The 22,416-nt window shown below is 42.3% G+C and overlaps 1 protein-coding gene across 7 annotated transcripts in view; it reads left to right on the top strand.

Annotated features, from left to right (window-relative positions):
* Positions 1–22,416, top strand: part of MAPKAP1 (MAPK associated protein 1) — a 190,736-nt gene that overhangs the window by 123,937 nt on the left and 44,383 nt on the right. For 4 of the 7 annotated variants that reach the window (XM_081103602.1, XM_081103603.1, XM_081103605.1 and 1 more), the window contains one exon: positions 5,208–5,315. The exons of the other annotated variants lie outside the window; for them this stretch is intronic. In XM_081103602.1, the coding sequence (XP_080959728.1) occupies positions 5,208–5,315 (108 nt within the window). The remainder of the gene's footprint in view (positions 1–5,207; positions 5,316–22,416) is intronic. 7 annotated transcript variants of the gene reach the window in all.

Raw genomic sequence — 22,416 nt, 5'->3', positions numbered from 1 at the left:
TACAGGAGAGCAAACCTATTGCTCCAAGGAAGTACAGTGCTTCCTGCTCCCGAGGTCTGAAGGGCGTTTCTCCTGTGGGTCTTTAGAAACAAGGCACAGAACGATAGGGGCGATGGTGTGGCTTCTCTCTCTGGGCTTCTGCACTTGCTTCCCATTGGACTTGAACTCTCAGCCGGCTCTCAGCTATCAAGGTATTACATACTGACACCTTTTATGTTTCAGTCCAGGATTACAGAGACCGAGAAAACTGGACTAGCATGTATGCATCCCCCACCCAGCAGATACTACAGATTTTCTTTGAAATTTATGCACTGAGATGTTTGCCAAAATCCTGCTCGAGTATTAGAACTTGGAACCCTCCCAAAGTGCCCAGAGCAGTATTTTGTCCTAGCCCATTTGGTGGCATGGCATTACTGCAGTAATGCGTCACTGGAGTGCCCGGCAGATTTCCTTGTCACCGCAGGGGAACTGCTTCCCAGAACCTCCCTTTGTGCCCCCCTGCTGTGAGGTGGAGGCTTCCGGCTTCATGCGCAGCTGTGACATTTTAAAGCCTCTTTCCAAAGGGTGGCTGTTGCCTTGAGAGCTATGTCCTGTTCAGTGTGAAAGAGCCTTTTATATTTTATATAGTCATTTCTTGGGCAGAAGTATATTAAAAGAAACTGACCTCACAGCTTGTCTTTTTTAAATGGTTTTGGCTGCTGTTTTTTCTTTCCTCCCATGTCAGCTGCCTAAAAATTAAACAAGCATTTTATAGAAACTATAATTTGATAGATAGGAGGTCTGGGTTGTCATAATCTTGATTATAATCAACAGGCATTTATTAAGTACTTGTCATGAACAAGGCACTCTGGTTCGTATGAATATAGAGAGTGCAGGCCTAGAGAGCTCTGGGTATGAATCCTAGTTCCACCACTTCCTGTGAGACGTTGCGTGAGTTACTTAACTCTGTGAGTCACAGAACAGAATGCATACTCTTTAATCCTAGCGTGACAGTAAATGAAATGATCTGTATAGTACTTGGCACAAAGTAGGCCCTGCTATGTTATGTTACGTGATCTTAGTATTGTTCCAGTCTCATGATGAGGAGTGATGATAGCTGACACTTAAATAGCACTATTAATGTACCAGACGCTGTTCTAACTGCTTTGCAACTGTTAACTCATTGAATCCTCACAGGCCTCTGAGGTGGGACTCAGCCAGGGCCAGACCGAGGTAATCTGGCCCCAGTCCATGCCCTTCATCATCACGCTATATTGCTTCTGATCTCTACCCTGCCTTTACACAACATGGCCTGAAGTTATCAATCTGAATTTTTCAGGGGGAAATGTGTAAAATAGTCTTTCTATGTGCGATAAGTTACCCAGTGTTTGAGCAAGAGTTAGAGAGAAATTGATCTTTGGAACAGGGTGTTTTCCCTTTGGGTTTAGATCTTGAGTCTCGCCTACAGTTTAACCATCTACCTCCCCCAAAGTCAAGACCCATCAGTTGTTTGCTAAGTTCAGAAGTAGGTTTCCAAGTTGTACTTTAGCTTTTATGGAAGAGCAGAGTACCCCAAGCAGATGATAGTCAAAATTTTAGTTACTAACAAGACTGGGCACACACAGGAATATTTTTAAGGACAGGCAGGAGGTAGTTTTCCTGGATGGATGGGAAGATAAGGCGATTCTGTCCTCACAAGGACCTGGGATACAGCCATAGCATGGGATATTTAGTATGTGTGGGTTTCATTAAAATAAATTATTTCAGATCATTTTCATTTTGAATTCATAGAAACCAGAAGTTAAGTGATTCAGAACCCAAATGAATCCACAAATCTATAAAAATCTATACTTATGCTATAAACTATGGCCTCTTTATAATTGGCCAGTAATTTATAGTTTGCAAGAGAAAGGAAGGTTCAAAACACACAGGCTTTAGAGTCAAAGATCCTTGGGTTTCGTTTTTCTGTTTCTACTTCTGACCTTTGTGATCTTGGGCAGGTTACTTCATCCTGCCAACCTTCAGGGACCCTGTCTGGCAAAGGGGTATAATAATATCTACTTGCTAGAGTTGCTGTGAGGATTCGGTAAGGTAACATATATAGAGTGCTTGGCATGTATGGTCATTCAGTATATGAGAGTCATCATCATACTAAGCTTCAAAGGGAAAGTCCTAATGCTACTTTCCAGAAACAAACTATTTCAATAGAAATATCTGCAACACCCGAGAAACAAGAAAGTAAATGTTGAATGATGGCATTTATGGCTTTGAGAGTGGTGCAGGCACTTGTGTTTAGGGATGCAGGACCCTTCTTAGTACTCCCTACCTACCCTGGTTTCCCTCATCCATGTTTCCCAGGCAGCTGCAGTGCCTGGAAGGAGAAAGTGTACAAAGAGACCAGCCTGAAGTCTACCCTAATGCAGACAACGTGTTGGCTCCCAGCAATCAGGAGAGGGGTGGCTTACTTTAATCCAGCTGCCAGGTAGACAGCTCAAGAAGCCCAACGCCCTGTACACTGCCCTCCAAGTCACAAAAAGCATGCTAGGTTGCAGGGTTACTTAAGATGAAAATATCGATCTACATAAACTGATAATGTCTAATTTGGATTAAATTTTGCATATAAAAGACCCACTGCAGATGCCATGATGTGTGATAATTATAGTATCCTCAAAAAAATGGCATAGTAAGAAATCAGAGGGTTTATAAGTGTATACGATGTTTAATAAATTATAAAAGTAGCCTTTATTTAGTATAAGAAATGTGAAAAATACGAAATAACACCAAAGAGAAAGAAAAGCACTCATTTCCCCACTATGACCACTACTCACATTTTGGAAATAACCCTTCAGTATTTTTCCCCCTGTGACTTTACATATATTTTTCATAATTGCAGTCTTTCTGCACATATTGTTATAATTTTCTGTTTCATAAAGTAACATATTATAAACATCTATATATATAAAAGCCCAGTGACCCTTACAGTGGAACAACTGGTCGCTATGACATGCACTGACCACCAGGGGGCAGACACTCAATGCAAGAGCTGCCCCTGGTGGTCAGTGCGCTCCCATAGTGGGAGCACAACTCAGCCAGAAGCTGGGCTCACGGCTGTCACCAGCCGTGGCGGGAGCCTTTCCTGCCTCCACGGCAGCGCTAAGGAGCAGCGAGCCAAACAGTAAGGAGCTGGCAGGCAGCAGTTAAGAGCGCGGAGTCCCAGGTTGCAAGAGGGATGTCCAGCTGCCGGTTTAAACATCCCCCAAGGGGTCCCAGATTGCGAGAGGGCACAGGCCAGGCTGGGGGACACCCCCTTCTCCCCCCTGTGCACGAATTTTGTGTATCGGGCCTCTAGTGTTTTATAAGATTAAATATTTTTGCAACGTTACCATTAATATCTTCACAGTACTTCACAGTATTTTGTTTAACCAGGTATTTCACAGTATTTTATTACATCTAGGTTATTCCCTATCATGAAAAAATGATTTATTATAGCTAAACTTTGTACCCAGATATCAGTGTAAATTCATAGAAGTGGATGTCAGTGCCTCACACACAGTGTTGCTGGGAGTTATTAGGGATGAGAGCTCATATAACAGGCCAGTGTCTTGGAAAGCAGCTTCGGGGGTGAGGATGCCCCAGCTGTGAACGTGGCTGTTAGGGAGGGGGAAGGAGAGGGCTCATAGGAATCTCTCACCAGCTAGGTTTTCTTAAAGTTCAGCTGGGCATGATTTTCTATGATTACTTCCACCATGAATGTGAAGGCTGCAGTGACCAGCAGGAAGTGTGCCTGGTGATTGACAAATGTTATCACAGATGGGTGACAGATACCAAGAATTACCTGTATTCCCATACCTTTATTTAATCTTTTTGAAATTAAGTTGAACTATGTGAAATGTTGAAATGGGTACATTCTTGACCTGAATATAGTGTGTGAGAGTTTATAAGAATGGTGTAGACTTCTGAGCATGTACTTGCTTAAATACATAGTTATATGTGTTTTGAGCATTGTTTACTTTATAACAGTTTAAAAGCTGTTAAGTATTGTAAAAAAAAAAAAAAAAAAGGACTGAATGTATGTAAGAACTCTGAGAACTGACAGAGTGTTGATGAAATTAAGTTAGAGAGCAGTTCAGATATACCGTGAAACTACGTGCTGCAATGAGCATAGGATATGGGAGAGGAGAATGCCTGAGGTGAGTCAGATGCTCCTCCTGAGAAAGGAGAAGGCTGGCTAAGTGCCAGCAGCTGAAGAACAGCCTAAAAAGATGTGTTCTGCCTGGGAGGCCTCTGCTGCTCCCTCCGATCTCTCACCTCTCCTGTCTGCAAACACGCCTTTCATGGCCAAAACAGTAAGAGTTTCTTACGCCTCTAATCTTTTCAGTAACCATTCGCAACAGGAGCAGTCTTTTGACTCTGATCATTGGACCCGTTAGGTGTTATCTGAGAAGAACAAGATTGTCATTTGGCTTGACAAAGAAATACATGAGTAAATGTATAAAACACCCCAGTGTTTATTAAGATCTGCCAGAACCCCCTACGTGACAGGCATAGCTAGGATTCCAGTTTTCTAGGATTATTAAACCTTTATCTTTGTGTTTTCACAAATGTTTCAACAAAAAACATGAATCAGCATCCATTGTCCTTCTATCACCGTAACCCAGAAACTTGAGTTTTGTGTGTGTTTTTAAAAAAGGAATTTTTGGGGCTGTTATCATATTAGAGTTCTAAACATAACTTATTCCTGCTTATAATTGATTATAATCATTCTTATTTAATGATTATTAATAAGTACTTTTTTATAGGAATGAGTATTTTTCCTTACTTAGAGTACTTACTTCCTTAGAATATATCATCTCTGTTGTTCATAATAAGCCTTCAAGGTGATAAGCACTCCTTATCAGGAAACAGGCTCACAAAAAGGTAGGTTACCTCTCACATCTGAGAAACCATGTAGCTATGTTGTGATTCCAGGTCAGTCTGACTCAAAGCCATCTACCTCTCACCTTGGGGAGAACTGAGTGAAAACAAACCCAATAATAGAACAGACACGTGTGTGAAACTTCGTGCAAAAAATACCCAAACTCTTTCCATCTTGGACAGCTAGACCCTCAAGACTAACGCCAGTGTTTTCCTAATGCTTTAACAGCTTTTTGCCAGTATGCGGTGTTTTTTCAATGTTAAATACACTGTTTCAGACTTCCTCCCCTCCTCCTGCCCCTTTGATCTTCCAGGCCCTCAGTACCGCCTGGAGAAGCAGAGTGAGCCCAATGTCGCCGTGGACCTGGAGAGCACTTTGGAGAGCCAGAGCGTGTGGGAGTTCTGCCTGGTCCGCGAGAACAGTACGTTGGCCTCCTCACTCCGTGCTTGTTTTGTCCGTTGCGAACATGCTTAGGAGTCATGTGTTGGGGTCACTGGCCCGGTTTACCGAGGCCCGTGGTCGGCAAACCGTGGCTTGCGAGCCACATGTGGCTCTTTGGCCCCTTGAGTGTGGCTCTTCCACAAAATACCATGTGGGGGCACGCACGTACAGTGCGATTGAAACTTCGTGGCCCATGCGCAGAAGTCGGTATTTTGTGGAGGAGCCACACTCAAGGGGCCAAAGAGCCGCATGTGGCTCGCGAGCGGTTTGCCGAGCCACAGTTTGCCGACTACTGCCCTAGGCAGATTTCAAGTAACTGTTTTTCAAGGCAGACCTCAGCCTTCCTGCCAAAAGTGTATCCCAAAATGAAATGATTGACTTCATGCTTTTTTTTTTTTGGTAAAAAGTCTGCATCCTGTTTAGCCCTCTGTGATTTATATATTTTTTATTAAACTGTATCTTTCTAAATTTGGATCAGTCCTGGAAAACAGCTTAGAAATAGGAGGCCTTTTCTGAGGCGAAGGCTATTTTGTATAGAAGCAACTGGCCCTGTCACTATCACTGTGTAGACAAACGTCAGGGTTAGAAAATCCTGACCATTTGCATACTTTTAGCAGGAGGCAGTGTGGTGGTTCCTGGTGCTATCTTGTGAGCCTCTTTAAAACTGCAGTTAGTCTCCTTTCATCCTCCCTTCTGAGCTTCTGAGTTGTGAATCTTTGCCATTCCTCTCCTCTGTGCTCCCACTGACTTCAGGAGCAAGTGACATGTGGAAATGGAGATTGTGTAGCCAGCTCTCCTTCGTTCCTGCTTCAGGGCCTTTACACAGGCCGTTTCTTCTGTGCGGAGCACTCTTACCCCACTCTGGCTGTTTGTCATCCTTCGTCTCAGTTTAAATGTCACATTTTCAAAGAGGCCATCTGTGGTCTTCCTTTCCCCCTCATTTGGGTCCCCCATTATACATAGAACATACTTTTCATTCATTGCATGTATGTTTCTGTTTATAATAATATATTTCCCTCAATTATCTTTCTCCCATAAGATTTTCCAGGTCTATGAGGGCATCCCTGATCCATACCAAGTTGCCCTTCATTAATTTAACCAGTATTTACCCCTCACTATAGGCTATGTACTATAGAAGCTTAGTAAATATACAGGGTCAGGCAAAGTAGGTTTATGGTTGTGAGTACGTGAAACAGTTTATTCTTGTGTTAGTTATAAATTATTGTATTATTTTCCATACGAATAACTGTAGACCTACTTTTGCCCCACCCTGTAGATTGAATGAGTGAATCAATGGCAGTTTTTTCGTCATGTCACTGACCCTCTACACAAGGCTGCTGCTCTTTAACCAGGGCCCTGACCGCCTCTTCTAGGGAGGCACGTGCAAAACTCACCAGGGAGGTGACGTGGGCTCAGTGTGTGCCAACATTTCTGCTTTTGGAAATCTGTCTTGAGAAAATATTTTAAATGCAATAAAGATATATGTATAATGATAGGTGTTAGATGTTTATAATATTTCTATATATATAGTATCTATATAGTACCCCTATATGGGAAAATTATACAGGGCATCACCTTTTGGTAAAGCAAAACTAATTAAAATATACAAATCATAGAAAATTATTAATGGCCGGTATCTGGGAGAAGATTGAACTAAAAGAGGCAAGATTAACACCTAGAACCAATTTTTCCTGATATTATTTGAATTTGAAGGCTGCAATATTTAAAGAAAATTTTGCAGCTTTTTAATTCATATATTGTAAAAGAAGAAAGGCCCAAAATCAATAAGCTAAAGCATTTAGTTCAAGAAATTAGAAAACAAACATGAAAAGAAAACTAGAGGGAATAAAAGGAAGGAAGCAGTAAAGATAAGAGCAGAAATTAATGAAATAGGAAATATAAGGACAGCAAAACCAAACATTGGTTCTTTGAAAAGACTAACAAACTTGCTAAACCTTTGAGGAAATGGATCAGAAACATGGAAGAGTAACAAATAACAGAGAAACACAAATAGTAACAGAAATAAAAAGAGGTACAGTACAGATCTGCAGTCACTAAATAGATAGTACAAGATTATTTTGAAAAACTCCATACCAAAAATTGTGAAAATGTAGATGCAAAAGGAAAAAATCCTAAAAAAACAACTTACCAAAATTGACACAAGAAGAAATAGAAACTTGAATTTTCTCATAACTGTTTTTTTTAATATATTTTATTGATTTTTTACAGAGAGGAAGGGAGAGGGATAGAGAGTGAGAAACATCGATGAGAGAGAAACATCTATCAGCTGCCTCCTGCACACTCCCCACCGGGGATGTGGCCGCAACCAAGGTACATGCCCTTAACCGGAATCGAACCTGGGACCCCTCAGTCCGCAGGCCGACGCTCTATCCACTGAGCCAAACCGCTTAGGGCCTCATAACTATTTTTAAAAATTGAGTTCATGATTGAAAACCTTGCCACAAAGAAAACTCAATCCAAGACAACTTTACTGGCTAGTTTTAACAAATACTTAAGGAAAAAACGATTCTAGTCTTATATCAGCTGTTCAAAAGAGTAGAAAAAGAGGTTATACTCTCCAATTCATTTTACGAGGCTGTCATAATCTTACCAAACCCTAATAAAGACCATACAAGACAAAATATTTTCAGACCAATCTTAAATAAATGCAAATATTCTAAACAAAATATTAACAAACTGAATTCAGAGAACCTGGCTGAAGAACCTGGCTAGAGATCCTGGCTAGGCTGCTGATCAACTGAACGCTGTCTCCATGTCATTCCTTCTTCGCTGACTCCATCCACACCTATGGGAACCCCTGGACCTGCTGGGGCTGGACGCCAACAGATGGCACCCAAACAGGGACCCTTAGACGAAGTCATACGGAAGCACCTCCTCATTGATGGAAATTATGCTGGAGATGATCGCATGTACAGTTCATTCATATTTCTTCACACAAAGGAAAAAAATATTTTAAAAAATTAATAAAATAAAATAAAAAAATTTTTGAAGAAAAGAGTGGAAAAAAAACAAAACTGAATTCAGCATTATATTAAAATAATGTAACATTCCCAAGTTGGTTTTATTCTAGGAGTACAAGGTTTAGTTTAGCAATAAAAAATCCTAGTCGGTATAGTTTGCCACAGTAACAGATTAAAAGGAGAACAGCCATCTCAGGAGATGTGGAATACTGTTCAATCATTATAAGTTGTGTTTACCAAGAGTTTTCATTATGAGAAAAATAACTTTGATGTAATATTAAGAGGGAAAATTGTCAAGGATACAAAATAACACAGCTAGACTAATCTCAACTAGTAAAATCAAAACAAACAAACCAAAAACATGGAAGAAAAATTGGAAGGAAAATGCCAAAATATTAATAGTGGTTGTCTCTGGTTAGCAAGATTCTGGGTAATTCATTTTTCTTCCTCTTTATACTTGTACTTTCCAGAGATTCTAAAATAAGCATGCATGACTTTTTAAGAAGAAAAAGCAAGCAAATAATAAGGGCAAGTTCACATAGATACCGATTACATCATGAGAGTGCCTCTTAGTTTCATAATCCTTTGGACTGATCACACCCAAGGAAGAATTATAACAACACATTCCTTTGTATCTTGCTTATCTGATTATCTTACTTGATATAAATGGGTAATCCCTCCCTTCCTGTCATTTTCTTTCAATTCTTTAAAGAATCTCTCTCTCTCTCTTCCTCTCTCTCTCTTTTCCCACTCACCCAAAGATGTGTTTTTTTTTAAATTGGTTTTAGAGAGAGAGGAAGGGGGAGGGAAAAAGAGAGAAACATCAGTGTGGGAGAAAAACATCTATTAGTAGCCTCCCATACATGCCGAGGTGGGAGATCAAACCCACAGCCTTTTGGTCTATGGGACAGCGCTCTAACCAACTGAGCCACCCAACCAGGGCTAATGAATCTCTTCCTTTAAACATAGTAGGGGAACTAATTCGCATAATAGGAACTCTGTAGTGGATTCTGTTTCAGAATGTTGACTCCTTGTTATATAAGATAAAATTTATTTATTAGTGTCTTGGCAAATATTTTGGATATGTAACACTTATTCATGTAAAAGAATTTTCCAGATAACAAAGTGTGTCTGTGGTGAAAACTCAGCCTCTCTCCTCTCCTCTAATTCCCTTCCCAGAGACAAGTTGTTCCCAGTTTCTTTGATAACTTCCCAGGGATTATCTGTGTATATGCAAGTATATTCTGTATATGTACATGAATACACACACACACATATATACAGTTGGCCCTCTGGATCCACAGGTTTAGCCTCTGCAGATTTAATTGAAAATATTCTTGCCTGGCCGAAGTGGCTCAGTTGGTTGAGCATCATCCCATGAACCAAAAGGTTACTGGTTCAGTTCCTGGTCAGGGCACATGCCTGGGTTAAAGGCTCCATCTCCAGTAGGGGTTGTGCAGGAGGCAGCCAATTGATGTTTCTCTCTCACTCCCTCTCCCTTCCTCTCTCTATAAAATCAATAAAAACATATTTTTAAAAAGAAAATATTTTGAAAAAAATGTTATGTTATTGCTGACATTTACTATGTAATTAGGTCTACAGTGGTTGTACCTGTACTGAAACAAACTTTTTCTAGTCATTATTCCCTAAACAATATAGTATAAATATTTACATAGCATTTATATTGTATTAGGTATTATAAGTAATCTGGAGATGATTTAAAGTTTATGGCAAGGATGTGCAAAGGTTATATGCAAATGCTACACCATTCTATGTAAGGGACTTTAGCATCCAAAATTTTGGTTTCCACTGGGAGTCCTGAAGCCAATCTCACACAGATACCAAAAGACAACAAGAACGTATACACACACATTTGTATTCCTCTCTTTTAAAAAAACAAATGACAGCTGACTGTCATCATTGTTCTCCATTTTTATTTTATCATTTTGACAAATACTGTAGAGTTTATTCCACATTAATCTGCATATTATTTCACCTCTTTCTTTTTTTAGCTGTTGCATAGTATTCCACAGTATACTGTGACTCCAAATTAGTTTTTCTTTGTTTGTTTCTTTGTTTTTAAGATGAGGCCCAACTTTCTTATACGAGGAAAGAGAAGCTGTTAGAATTGATGGATAAAGCTTTGACATCTGGGCTCTTGTTCTTACTGCACTTCTAAACATGAGCTTAGTTTTAAGTAACTTGTGTGACATCTGTGAGCTTTGGCATTGCCATCTTAAAGGATTGGCAAGAAATTCCAGTTCTTACACTCTGAGTTAAGATTATTGTGGTAGTGAAAGAAGACTTTACCAGCATTTACAAAGGGCACGAGGCAGTGAATGGTTTGGAATCAATAGAATATTATTACTAGTTTTTGTAAAATGGAAGTAAATTATAAAAGCAGTTTATTCTTTCTATAGAAAAAGTTTTTAAAATTTAAATAGAATTTCAATCAAGAACCAAGTATTGTTCTCTAGTAGCTACCTATGAAAAAGTTGGATTGAGGTTTTTAAAAATTTCAAAAATAGAATTTTTTAAATCTTCCATTGGTATATTCGATTAGGACAGGTTTGCTATCCTTAAAGCTAATTTGAAGTGGACTAACTTATGAGCATCTATTATGCAGTGTTTAAGAAAATTATATCAAAACAGACACTTCGCATGCTGCCCCTGACACTTACTAGGCTGTGTGAACTTGGACAGTTTAACTTCTCTATCTGCCCTCATAAGGTTGGTAGGAGGATTCAATGAGTTTTAATAATCATAAAGCTCTTAGAATGGTTCCTGGCACATAGTAAACACTCAATAAATGTTTTGAAAGAGCAGCATTCAAAAAAAGGAAGGAAGGGAGGGAGGGAGGGAGGGAGGGAGGGAGGAAGGAAGGAAGGAAGGAAGGAAGGAAGGAAGGAAGGAAGGAAGGGCATATCTGTGGCTGACAGAGCAGAGAGGCCACAGTTGTGGAGGTCTAGAATCAGAACTATCGGCCCTGAAGGAGGTGTGTAATGGGGAGAGGGAGAGAGGGTGGTGAACGGGGCAAGTCTGTGAATCTGGGTCACAGGACCAGAGAACTTGGAGCAGGGTGCTTTCCAGCCAGGGTGCTTTCCAGCCAGTGTGCTTTAGGGTTCTAGAAGAGATGTGTACTTTATAAGTAAAACCGTTTGATTGGGGAGACTGCCATAGGGTGGATGTATATAGCCTTTGAACTTTTCTTCTGAGAGGGAATGGGGCTTCACTTTTTATGTCAATGATATCAAAAGATTTTTTTTCATTATTTATTCAGGCCTTCTATTGTAAGGAATTGTGCTAGACATTCTTAAAAAGGGCTCTCTTGTAATTTTCACAACCATCCTATAAGATGTTATTCTAACTATAGAGAAAGGTTGTGTCTTGCCCCAAGTTAGCTTGCTGGTAAATGATAGAACCAGAATTCTAAGTCAGCTCTCTGATTTCAAAGCCCATCCTGAGATTGTTGACAAAACAACCTACATTTTCAACCTTAAGGATGGTGATGACAATTGTCTTTATACTCTATGAGAGAAGAAGCTTGCAAATGAAGCTGATATGACAAGAGTTTCTGCCTAGGGACTGAGAGTTAACATTTGTACTTGGATCTTGGCCTAAATAAGAAAATGACAAGCCAGAGTCCTGTGCTTTCCAGTTGGATTCTTGTCTGATAATCTACTACATCCTTCAGCCAACTGTCTGCTGCAAGCTGGAATCAGACCAGCAGGAAGCATGAGTACATTATGGAAAAGATGTAATGTAGGAAGACTGCCATTCTTGTCCAAGCATCTGTGTAAATCCTGGCACCAAACTGAGCCTCAATTTCCTTTTCTGCCAGATGTTGCCAGTGACCTTTTCTCTTACCCACTAATCATATGTGGGTAACCCTTCAGGTCCTTAGAAGAAAGATGCATCATGAACCAACTTGTCCTTTCCACAGCTTTAAGAGAGACACTTGGGACTAAAATAGGCCTGAAATTCCCCTGGCTTTATGGAATACCAACAAAATGTCGGACACAGTGTCTTTCCTGCCTTATCACTTAGTAGCCTGTCCTTATTGTCATTCAGCATTGTGCTTAAAAGCCCAGCCTTCAGAGTCAGGCAGACCCTGGGTGAACCACTGCAGCCTCTGACATAGGGCAAATCACGTCCTCTCTGAGCCTCAGTTTCCAGTGTAAAAGGAGGTTGAATCATTTTCACAGGTTTTTTTGAGATTTAAATAAGATACAAATGGTCTCCTTTTAACAACCTTTTAGGCCAGGGTGGTCATCATCTGTCATTTATAGAAGAAACTGATACTTAGAGGGACGATTTGCTCATCACGTGAATAATCATTGGGGACCTGGAAAACCATGTCTTCTGTCCATTAGTAAGGAGCAAGGGGTCCCAGCCCCACACCAGGCACCCATGCCAGGGTTCCAGAGCTGTGAAGAGAAGTCCCTGTAACTATGGGTTGTAAAAACCAGCAGGGATTGTGGCTGAGGGACACGGAGGCTGCTAGACACCCAGGCACACAAATGTGCTCGGACTCCATACCTCTGAGCTCCAACACCGGGTGGCTCTGGGAGACCCAGATATATACAGGGAGGAATTGTATTATCTGGCATTGGGCAGGAACTCAGGGGCAGCTTTCTCCCAGACAGGGGTGCTCGCAGGGGTCAGTGTTCCTGTGCTGGGACCTCCCCTGTCACAGGGCTGACTGGCAGCCATATCTGTTTGCTCTACCCTGGGGATTCCATGAGACCCCTCCCCATCCAATTTGCAGCCCCACCCAAGCTGTTTGCAGCAACTTTTCCATATGAATGGCCTGTCCTGCCTCAGACTTCAGACTTTGCTAAAATCTCTCAAACAAGCTGCAGCTGACGATAGCATGCCCAAAACCTATCAATAAAAGACCCAAGACCTAGCACTACCACCAGCCTTTCTTGCTTTACAACTGGGCCTCACCTCCTGCAAAGCAGCTCTCCTACTGTAGTTGCAGCTGGTCCTCACAGCCAGTTGGCCTGGAGGTCAACTCCTCTCAGAGACACCAATAGCAATCAATGCTTAACTACAAGACTGTGCACACAGTCCACACAGGAGTGTGCCTAGAGTGCCCAGCTCAGGTGCCTGGGGAGGCTGAGCCACCGGGCCCTACAGGACATCTACTATACAAGGCCTCTCTACCAATTCCAGGAGACATAGTAACTCTACCTAATACATAGAAACAAACACAGGGAAGCAGCCAAAATGTGGAGACAAAGAAACATGTCACAAATGAAAGAAATGGAAGCAAGCAAACTACTGGATACAGAGTTCAAAACCATGGTTATAAGGTTACTCAGTGATCTTCATGAGACTTTCAAGGATCTTAGTGAGAATGTCAAAAACATGAAAAAGGTCCAGTCATAAATTACTCGTACACTAACTGAAATAAAGAACAGTTTACAGGGATTCGACAGTAGAGTAGAGGATTCCGAGAATCAAGTCGATGTTTAATATGAGGAAGCAGAAAACACCCAATCAGAAGAGCAAAAAGAAAAAAGAATCCAAAAATATGAAGTTGGTGTAAGGAGCCTCTGGGACAACTTCAGTACAGCATTTGCATTCTGGGGGTACCAGAAGGAGATGAGAGAGAGCAAGATATTGAAAACCTATTTAAAGAAATAATGACAGAAAACTTCCCCTACCTGCTGAAAAAAAATAGACTTACAAGTCCAGGAATCACAGAGAGTCCTAAACAAGAGGAACCCAAAGAGGACCACACCAAGATGCATTATAATTAAAATGCCCCAGGTTAAAGACAAAGAGAGAATCGTAAAAGCAGCAAGAGAAAAGCAGTTAGCTACAAGGTAGCGCCCATACGACTGTCAGCTGATGTCTCAACAGAAACTTTGTAGGCCAGAAGGGAGTGACAAGAAATACTCAGAGTGATGAATAGTAAGGTCCTACAACCAAGATTACTCTACTCAGCAAAGCTCTCATTTAGAATTGAAGGTCAGATAAAGAGCTTCACAAACAAGAAAAAACTAAAGGAGTTCATCACCACCAAACCAGTATTATATGAAATGTTGAAGGGTATTATTGAATAAAAAGAAGAGATAAAAATATGAACAATAAAATGGCAACAAATACATATCTAACAACAGTGAAATTTAAAAATCAAAATAAATGAACAAGAAATCTAATGAACAAAATAAACTGGTGAATAAAACAGAATCAGAGGCATGGAAACATGGAACAGATTGACGAATCTGAGAGGGAATTGGGGGAGGCGGAGTGGGAAGAGACTAACCAAAGATCTTACCTATGGACATAGACAGTAGGGTGGTGAAGGCCTGGGGTGGGGCGGGACCTGGGTTGAGGGGGGCAATGGGGGGTAAAAGGGGGGACATCTGTAATACTCTCAACAATAAAGATTTTAAAAATAAATAGTGAAGTAAAAAAAAAACAACAAACACATAGGTGAGTGCAATGCACAATGCAAGTATTGGCCATTCCTAGTGTCGGCCTGTGTGCCTGAGACACAAGGCCAGCACCCGGCCCGGAAACACCACAGCTAGTCTGCCCATGTTTGTGCTGGCCTTTTCCCTCGTTATTCCTGTTTCCCCTCTAGCCTCTTAGACTTCCCACAGGCCCCTTGGGCAGTGGCCAGCACCGGGGATAGGTGATACCCAGGCAAAAACCAGTGCTGACCTGTTACTAGAAGCAAAGTGTGCCCTGTCCACACCTCCTTCTTCAGTAATGAGTGTCTGGATTGTGCTATGTGGGCTGAAAAATTCCACATGAATTGCATTTTTCACTCTCTCCCTTTCTTGAAAGCCCCCCCCCCTTTTCATTTTATCATTAGGTAGTAATTAGTATTCAAGGGAAATTGGTCTTAATATATTAAAATTGGTTAAGTGCATTTAGACCTGTACCACAGCCAATGTCTTATTGGAAAATGTAATTGGGGACTCTGTGTATGTAATTAATTGAATTACAATTAAGAACTTTCATTAAGCGATACACTGGTACATTAGAGCAGTAAGGAAACATGTTTGACGAGCCACAAACCCCGAATGGGCTCTAAGTGAGGGCACAGGGATTTGTATCCCGCTGGTCGGCTCCTGGCCCCAGACTCCGCCTGCAGCCCCTGGCTAATGGTTTGGTGGTGCATCGGGGACATTTCTGCAGTGACTCCCCTGATCGAGGTGGGGCTCTTCCAGCATGAGTGCCCTCATCCCTGACTCCAGAGTCAGGGGAGTGATGCCTCAGTGTTGAGCAGATGTAACAGTTCTTAGATATTTTGTTGTTGTAAACGAATATTGTATTTTGACTTGTAAATTATCAAAAGTGCCCAGGCTCCTTAGAGGACCCCATTGCTTCCTGCATTTTGAACAGTAGCAAAAGCATATCAGAGGAAGAGGAAGTGATGGGAATTCTGTCATCAACCTAAATTCCAAGCAAACCTGCAGTGAATCAGTGGTTCAGACCCCGAATGGTCATCCATCATCCTAGGGTGGTCGGCTTTACTCTGGGCACACATTTGTTCATTGATGGCATCCTCCTCTGGGCCGGCCACTGTGCTGGGCGGTGGAGAGGAGCCCCCACATCATGAAGCCCGCAGTTGTGAAAAGTGCTCTGAAGGGTATAAAAGAGCGTTTAGCAGGGGCTGGAGCTGGTGAGAGTAGGAGGAGAAAACCTCCTTGAGGAAGAATAAAAAGGAGTTAGATAATGAGTAAGGGAAGAATGGTCCAGGACAAGGAACTGCTCAGAATGAATGAATGAAGCAGAGCGAAATGAGCAAGGGAGGGAGTGCTGAGAAAAGAGACTGAGGCCCCCTAAAGGCCCCCCTCCATGATCTGCTCTTTTTAGAAATTCCGCAAACCTGAAACCATTTCTTTCTGATCAGCTCATAAAACAGGATTGCTCTGATTTATTGAGGGGCTGAAATCTCCCTGTGGAAAGGCTCTAACTCCAAGTGTTTAATCAATTAGGCACTGGCAGCAGGGCTCTCCACCCTGGTCACAGCCTGGCAGATTCAGTGAAGGGCGTATCCCACTGTGTGGTCCCGACGGCTTTGAGGAGATTACTGCAGAGGGGCACGCATGCGTGTGCGTGCTTGTGTTAAAGTATATCACCTATTGATTATTTTTTAGAGACCAGCAAAGATGACTAGTAGCCAAAGGGAAGTGTTTAATAGAAGAGAAGTTTGGGGCTTATGAGGCTTTGGGGACTTAAAAGGCCTTTGGAAGGGGAAAAAAAGTGATGGATGTAGAAGCTAAGGGAGAGTTTTCCTCCATGACTCGTGCATCCTGCTTTGAGTCTTACAAGAGAGAGTATTAGCTTCTATCCCTGATTCTTTGTTCTGGCGAGGCCAGCCATGATTGTGTTCTCCTTAGATACTTTTGTGACCCATGGATTTGTACATTCCCAGCCCGTCTGAGGAACATGTGTACCCAAAGGGTGGTGTGGTTAAAGGCACGTTTTTGGAATTAGACCGACGTAGGTACAGTTCCTACTTCCAGCTTATACTAGTTACATGGCTATACTAGCAGGATGACATTCTCTAAACAGGGGCTTTATTTTCCTCACCTATAAAAAGAGATAATATTCAAGCCCTTAAAAGGGCTTGAAAAAATTAAATGAGCTACTATACTTAAAGGGCTAAGCATTGTGTCTGGCACATAGTAAACACTCAGTAAAAGTTAACTGCTCTGATAGTTGTTGACATGGGATCCCAGTCTGGTAAGGCGTCTGAATGGAAAGCTAGAAATAGTGTGTTAGGCTTGACGTAAACACAGGGATGGCATACAAACTCAGGTAGTGTTATGCTTAACCTGTGTTGCAGCAAACTTCATTCATGCCCCCAGCAGCATTTATTAAACATCTACTATGTGCTCTGTAGGATAGAATGTTCCTGCCCTCAAAGGAACTCATTGTCCAGAGGAGGAGTACAGATGCTTATCATGTAAGAGGCTTACAATATGAGCCTTCAGGGCTGCAGGGTTTCAGGAGAGAGGTCAGGGAAGATTCTAGACCAGGGGTGGGCAAACTTTTTGACTCGAGGGCCACAATGGGTTCTTAAACTGGACCGGAGGGCCGGAACAAAAGCATGGATGGAGTGTTTGTGTGAACTAATATAAATTCAAAGTAAACATCATTACATAAAAGGGTACGGTCTTTTTTTTTTTAGTTTTATTCATTTCAAACGGGCCGGATCTGGCCCGCGGGCCGTAGTTGCCCACAGCTGTTCTAGACTCTACATTGAAGTATATAGATATTAAAGAATGGAAAGGACATTCTGGCCAGATGATATAACCCAAGCGAAGTCCAGTTTGGCTGAAGTAGAGATTTTTCTGTGTGAGGAGTAGCAATAAGGCTTCATGACAGATGGGGTGGAACAGGTGTTAGTCTTCATCTGGCCAGTGACTTGCCCAGCAGCATTTACTCTGCACCAGCCCTGAGCTGGACATGCCTCTTCCTTTGAAGAGCTTCTCACCTGCACCCCCCACCACACTTTGCTCCAGCCAAATGCAAGCCCTTGCTGTTCCCACTATATATGCTCATGTTGGGGTCCAGCCCCAGCAGCTCCAGGGGTTCCCAAAGGTGTGGACGGAGTCGGCGAAGAAGGAATGACACGGAGACAGCGTTCAGTTGATCAGCAGCCTAGCCACGTTCTCCAGCCAGGTTCTGTCTTCATTCTCCTGTTATATCTGTATTTATACCAGTTGATTTTAATCCTATCCATTCTATTCCAAAGGTTAGGGCATTTGTTATCTCCATTCCAAGATCTCTACTTTATTGTTCTGTTAAGCTACAAGGAAGTAACTGAAGGAGATTATCCTAAGTAAAGATTATGTAGCTTAAGCGTGATTGTTCGTAGTTGAAGTGATTAATTACCCGCCTGGCACTTAGTTAAGGGATTTTACAGATTTATTCCCTTCCTTAGTCTGTTAATCCCTAACTCCAGGGGAAAAATTCCCACCTGGGGAAACAGCCTTTCTTGGAGAGGTGACCTTGGTTAAAACACATAGCGCTAAGAAGGGGAGCAAACATATTAAGAACGGTATGCCATATACGCCAGGTCCCTTGAAACATATGCTGTGCAGATGTTTCTTCCCTGCAGCGACTGTGTCAAGCAGCAAGGATGGACCGGCTTCCAGAAAATTCCCCCTTTTTTATTTCTTAAATGATAGCGCGTGTAAATCAGTGGCCACCTCTCGGATTGGGTTGTTTAAGACTCGGAAGACCTGTTTGTGACTTTGCCAACGGGTCAGTCCGAGGCTTAACCCTATATCGGCTCCCCACATGCTCACATTTTGTGGGCATCGTGTCTTTCCCACACTATTCCTTCTGCGGATTGTCTGTTCCCTTTCCATCATCCGGGGACTCTGCCACCCTCCTGTGTTCCTAAAGCCCAGGAGAGGCAGCAGCATCGTCTTGCTGCAGGGAATGTGAAGGTGAAGATGTAACAAGGCCATCGATCTTCTGGTCCAGTTACAGAGTTGCCATCGATCTCTTTGGAGAAGGAAGATTGAAGTTGCTTTAACTTATAACTAGATTAGAGCTTTTGGACTTAGCCTAAGCCTCCTTGAACCAACCATAAAATGAAGTTTAAAGTCCCATGTAGTTTGTATCTGGGAACACAAAACACCTGCCAGTAGCATGTAGTAAGTTCATCTGAGCTTTGATATAACGAGTAGTGCCCATTTGTCTGAGAGTCACGTGTACCTGTGTTTCTCTCAGTTCCAGTAAAAATACTGTTTTAAACTGTAAAGCAGTGTTAGTTAAAATTAGTCTTGATCACCTGACAGCAGGTTGTTACTCTTAGAATGTGTGTAGAAGCTTTCTGTCTGTGTTTGTTGTCAGGTATGTAACACAGATAGATACACAGCTGTACCTGCACTTTTATGTCTCATCATGGTTGTCCACATGGACACCAAGGGACAGGAAAACATGGCAGGTTCTCAACTATTTGGTCTTAGGACTGCTTTACACTCAGAACTATTGAAGACCCCAAAGAGCGTATATTTATTGGGTTATATCTACTTATTAGGAATAAAAACAGAAAGATTTACAGAATAAATAATAAATTTTATGAAAAATGCCTGTTATAAAATCTTAATGAGACGATTGGGACTGCTTTGTTTTCTTTCCCTGAGAGCATTTATTTTTGTTTCATCAGGGAAATAAATTATTGACTAGTCACCTGAACCAGTGGGCACTGTTTTATATTTTTGCAAATTTCTGTAATGTCTGACTTGATGGAAGGCACCTGGATTTGCATATCTACTCTCTTTTTTTAATTGAGAGAGGGAGGGAGGAGGAGAGAGAGTGGGAGATCAATGTGAGAGAGATACATTGACACCTAGGTATGTGTTCTGACTGGGAATCAAACCTGCAACCTTCTGGTGTATGGGACAGTGCTCCAACTAACTGAGCCACACCAGCCAGGGCTGCAGATTTGCTTCTGCACTCAGCCTGTTACAGTACATCGTTTCCGTTGAAGTATATGAAGAAAATTTGCCCTAACACAGATACGTTGTTGGAAAGGGGAGAAGTATTTCAATAGCCTTTCAGATAACAAGGGCTATTAATTTTCATTACGATACCCAAACTTGAATGATACTTTTTTTTTTAATATATTTTATTGATTTTTTTTACGGAAAGGAAGGGAGAAGGATAGCGAGTTAGAAACATCGATGAGAGAGAAACATCGATTCAGCTGCCTCTTGCACACCCCCCCACTAGGGATGTGCCCACGACCCAGGCACATGCCCTTGACCGGAATCAAACCTGGGACCTTTGAGTCCGCAGGCCGACGCTCTATCCACTGAGCCAAACCAGCTAGGGCTGAATGATACTTTCTTAAAGATTAGATGCAATGTGGACTCAGAACCATATCGATGAACTTGTTTTTACTTTGTGCACTTATAAGGGAATGGGCATGAAAAGGGCAAATATTGTCTTATGTTATTATGATGAAACTAGTATTGAGATTTTGGACCCCTGGTGGGTTCTTGGGGACCGTCCCCCACAGTGGGGCCTGGACTACACTCCAGAACCACTGGGTGACAGTTTGCAGTCCCCACAGTCTCCCTCCTGCTGCTGCCTGAAGGAATGGGTGAGATGGGAGGGGAAAGGGACGACAGCGGACAGAACATGGTGGACTCCAGAGTCCAGTAGGTCCGTCCCAGCTCTGCCTCTGCCTGCCGGAGAACCTTGGGCAAGGCTTTGGCCCACTCTTGACTGTGGTGTCAGCATTAAGATTTGAATCCACATCTCTGAACTCTGTCTCTCATTCTTTCCAATATTATTAAGCCCCAAGGTCACTTCCCAGCCAGTGGCTCTCTCTCCCTCAGCACCTCTTTCTTTCTGGCTGCGAGCCCTAGACGTCCCCCGCCACCTCCTTCACCTCATCTCTGCTTTCCTTTGCCCTGTCCTGCCCTGGTCCCGCTTTGCCATTAAGAGCAGTGCCAATGCCTGCTTCCCCCTTGCTAATTCCTTACTCTAGAGAGCTAAGCTTCTTCGTCTCGGGTTTCTGCTATCCCTTGCACCATTCCATGTTGTGAATGGACTCTCCGTCATTCTTCCAGAGCCTGTTGTCAGACCATTTGAGGTCTGGTGCTTGAGTCACGTTTAGGCCCCGCCCCAAAATTTGATCTATCACAATACATCTTTGAGTTATTGCAGCTCGAGCGTTTTGACACAATACATTATGGTAATCCATGGCACATAGAGACATTAACACTCCCGACTTTGACAAAGTACATCATGAAGTCTTTGAAGGCACCATTACAATTCATCTTGTCATTCACCAGGAGCCCCAGTTCGGCATTAATGTAGATGAACACAGTGTGGCTTTTGTTTCATTTAATTGCTTGTGACCTTTTTAATTGCTAATTTAACAAAATACCAAAGGGTTGGTTATATTTCAATTAAATTAACAGTTTGGGGAGTGTTTTTTTGTTAATATATTTATTTTTAAGACATTCTGGTTCTCTCTAGTTTTTACGTTGAGTAGATAAAAATGCCTTCTCTTGAACAGGAGTGGGTTTTTGAATGTGAAGCTGATAGCACAGTAATGATTTTAATGTGCACATGGGGCAGTGCCGAGGATATTTCCCGTGTGGCTGGGTTTGCTCCTTCCTGGAAGGATGTAAACAGTGAAGGTCTTAGACTTTTCTGGTCCGGAAAACATGCTTTTGGGTAAGGACCTGCTTCAGGTGTTTGTCTTTAGAGAGGGTCTGCTGCCTGAGCCGGTTGTTGGATATTTCTCTCTGCCTTGTACTGTTTTCTGTGTGTTCCATAGCAAGTCTGTACGCTCCTGAAGAGCAGGAACCCGGCCTTACCCTCACCAGTGTTCCTCCGCAGTCTAGCGCACAGCTGGCCTGGCGGGGGAGGGGGGGAGGGGGCAGGTCGCAGGCTGGCTGGTCCGTACACACACGCCTCCCCTCCAGGCAGCACTCCTGAACCTGCATGGAGAAAGGGCTCTGGAGCTCCGAGACCAGAAGTCGTTCATTCAGCAGGTGACCTGCTTTGGCGTGAGCAGCATGTGTTGGAAGCACGAGCAGGGCTGTCTCTTCCTTCTCTGCTCTGCCAGGTGCTGTTGCCCTCCAATCATGAAAGCAAACATGCCCCTTGTCAGCTGGGGCAAGACTCAGAGCTCACCCAAGTATCGGGGGACCCAAATCCTCACATGGGACTTGAATTTACACTGTCGGAGAGTAGAAGGTCAATGCAAGAAGCATCAGTGTGTGGAGCCAGCTCCAGCTATATCAGCCTTGAACAAAATTAATATAAGGACATTGACAAGCCTTGCTGGTTATTCCATAGCTTTAAGACCTCCACTAAAATCCTATCGTCTCATCTGCCCATTATTAACATTTCAGCAAAATATAAAGTTTTCATTAATCTCCCACAGCAAATTTAGGAGTGAAAACTGGCACTTGTTTGAGCTTTTAGGACTACATTAGCTGGTGTATTAAACAAAATATGTCATTCTTCAGTAGCTTCTGTAAGAAGCTAAATCAATTTCCAACTATATTTATGCACCACTTTATCTAAAAGCATCTGAATTATCATTTACAGCTAAGATGCTTTATTAGCAGCTGGCATTGAAATTGCTCAGTA

Source organism: Myotis nattereri (genome assembly GCF_964212035.1).
Source record: "Myotis nattereri genome assembly, chromosome: 12".
Classification (NCBI taxonomy): Eukaryota; Metazoa; Chordata; class Mammalia; order Chiroptera; family Vespertilionidae; genus Myotis; species Myotis nattereri.
The sequence above is the reverse complement of the archived record's forward strand: the minus strand, read 5'-3'. Positions and strand labels throughout refer to the sequence as shown.